Here is a 2,292-nt window from a genome sequence, read left to right as displayed (position 1 = left end):
ATTCAAAAGTATCAAATCCATAACAACGTGATCTGAATACTGCGGGAGAATGAAATGGTTGATGTTCTTTTGTTAACAATTCATGTCACGGTCGATATTTTTCTGAAATCCACGAAGAATTTTTTATGCTATCAAAATGTATATAAAATTTTTGTATCATTACTTTGCTGTTATAAAAATTTAAAACGTTAATTACGTTTTATTTGGACTTCGTTCGAATTTAAGTTCAATACTTTCACCATAGACAAACTGTACATTTTCTGTTAAAACTGTTATACCCAAATTGTAAGCTACAATTTTTTTTATACTAGCTATTGTCCGCGACTTTGTTTACGCGATATTAAAATAAAAAAGGCATATAATATACCCGCCTATGTCAGCTACTCTTCAGTGAAAGTCTGGTCGAAATCGGCCCAGCCATTTCAGAGATTACCCCGAAACAAATGCGGCTTGTGGACAGACAGACGAAAAATTTGTAAATGCGATTTTCAGCAACGCAAATGCATCTTCCAAAAATCTGAAAAATTTCTTTTTAATATTACAAACAGACACTTCAATTTTATTATTTGTATAGATGACTACACTACTTCTATTTGCTAAATCTAGGCGTACTGAAAAGAAAAATGCACAAAATGTTTATTTTTCAGGTTCAAAGGAATTCTCCGCAAGAGACGTTGAAGTATTCCGTCGGTACCTTACCTTCTGTGGCATAGGTATTCAAAACGCGCAGCTCTTCGAGTCTTCAGTCCTCGAGTACAAAAGGAATCAAATCCTTCTAGCACTAGCTAGAAGTATATTTGAAGAACAGAGTAATCTAGAATGTCTAGTGACGAAGATAATGACGGAGGCACGAGAGTTACTGAAGTGCGAAAGATGTGCTGTGTTCTTATTGGATACTGATCATTGTGAATCGGTAATTATTTTAGTTCCATGTCTATATAGAAAAAACAACTCTAATGAGTATATTAAAGGAAGTTTAAGAGTAGCCCAGTGGTTGAGAAAATAAGGAGTAAAATGTTAGAGTGGTATGGGCATATGAGAAGGAATGAATCGCATGTAACAAGACGGACGTTAGTTATGAATGTGGAGGTACACCGGTAGAGGTAGACCTAGAAAGAGATGGATGTATTGCGTTAAAGGTGACATGATGAAGGGAGTGATGACTGAGATGACGGATGATAGAGTGCTTTGGAGGACGTAAACCAGGTGCGCCGACCCTACGGGAGTAGGATAAGGCAGGAGAGATGATGATGATTATGATCTATGTAGAAAAAATCTCTTATTTGGCTATTAAACCATATTGGCTAAGCTTTGCTATGCTACTATGTAGAGTCTTGTAAAATTGCAAGCTGCCATAAAGTTTCAATGACATTATACTACTATCTTTCGCCCGCAACTTCGTCCACTTAGAATTAAAAAACAAAAATAAATAGCCTTTGTGTTCTTCCAGACTATCCTCTACATACTTGCAATTTCATCGATATCCTTTCAGCAATTTAGGCTTCAAACTCTAATAGACAACCATCCATCTATACTTTAGGGTTCATAATATTAGTATTTCTGATTGTCTTGTTAAGGACTAAATATTATTTGATTTTATAACTGGTTCTCCTGTATAATTACGTCAGAGCCACCTGGAGCGCATAGTGCAGCGGCCCGGCGGGCAGCGCAGCGGCGTGCTGGCGCTGCCGCCGCCCGCGCCCACGCGCTTCCACACGCTGTTCGAGCTCGGCGCGCACCACTCCCGGACCACGCTCACGCCCCGACACGACAACCGCTCCACGCTCGCCTCCATCGCGCTCGCGGTAATGCCTTCATATCCATAACATAGTATCTAACATCACTTTGAAAAAATATTGTAAAGCGTAGTTAAGCTAAAAGGATGATTCGATCTTGCCCGTCCTATCGCTAAACAATGATCATTTAATTTGAATTATTCCAAAATAAAGTTGTATTTATTTAATAACTAGGTGTTACTCGCGGCTTCGTCCCCGTGAAATGATAAAAATATAGCCTATATTACACACTTATAACGTAACCTTCTAAAGGTGAAAGAATTTTTTAAATCTGCTCCGTAATTTTTGAGTTATTTCAATGCATACAAAAATATAAATCTCTCGTGTTTCCAAAATTAATGTACAATTACAATATGTATACTAAAACTATTAAGTACAAGATTTGCGTAAGTGTAGCCTTATTGCTATAAACAATTTCTTAAGGCAACTCAGTGAGACAGGGACATATCATTTCTTATTAAAAGTTGCCTTACATAAAGTTTGTTCAAGCTTCTAT

At 37.3% G+C, this 2,292-nt stretch overlaps 1 protein-coding gene across 1 annotated transcript in view; it reads left to right on the top strand.

The window, feature by feature from the left end:
* LOC106106443 (cGMP-specific 3',5'-cyclic phosphodiesterase-like) overlaps positions 1-2,292 on the top strand; it is a gene marked incomplete at its 3' end in the record, with an annotated part of 59,900 nt that overhangs the window by 46,977 nt on the left and 10,631 nt on the right. The window contains exons 7-8 of the mRNA XM_013287021.1: positions 648-913; positions 1,629-1,805. Of these exons, the coding sequence (XP_013142475.1) occupies positions 648-913; positions 1,629-1,805 (443 nt within the window). The remainder of the gene's footprint in view (positions 1-647; positions 914-1,628; positions 1,806-2,292) is intronic.

Source organism: Papilio polytes, unplaced genomic scaffold (genome assembly GCF_000836215.1).
Source record: "Papilio polytes unplaced genomic scaffold, Ppol_1.0 DF822178.1, whole genome shotgun sequence".
NCBI lineage: Eukaryota > Metazoa > Arthropoda > Insecta > Lepidoptera > Papilionidae > Papilio > Papilio polytes.
The sequence above is the reverse complement of the archived record's forward strand: the minus strand, read 5'-3'. Positions and strand labels throughout refer to the sequence as shown.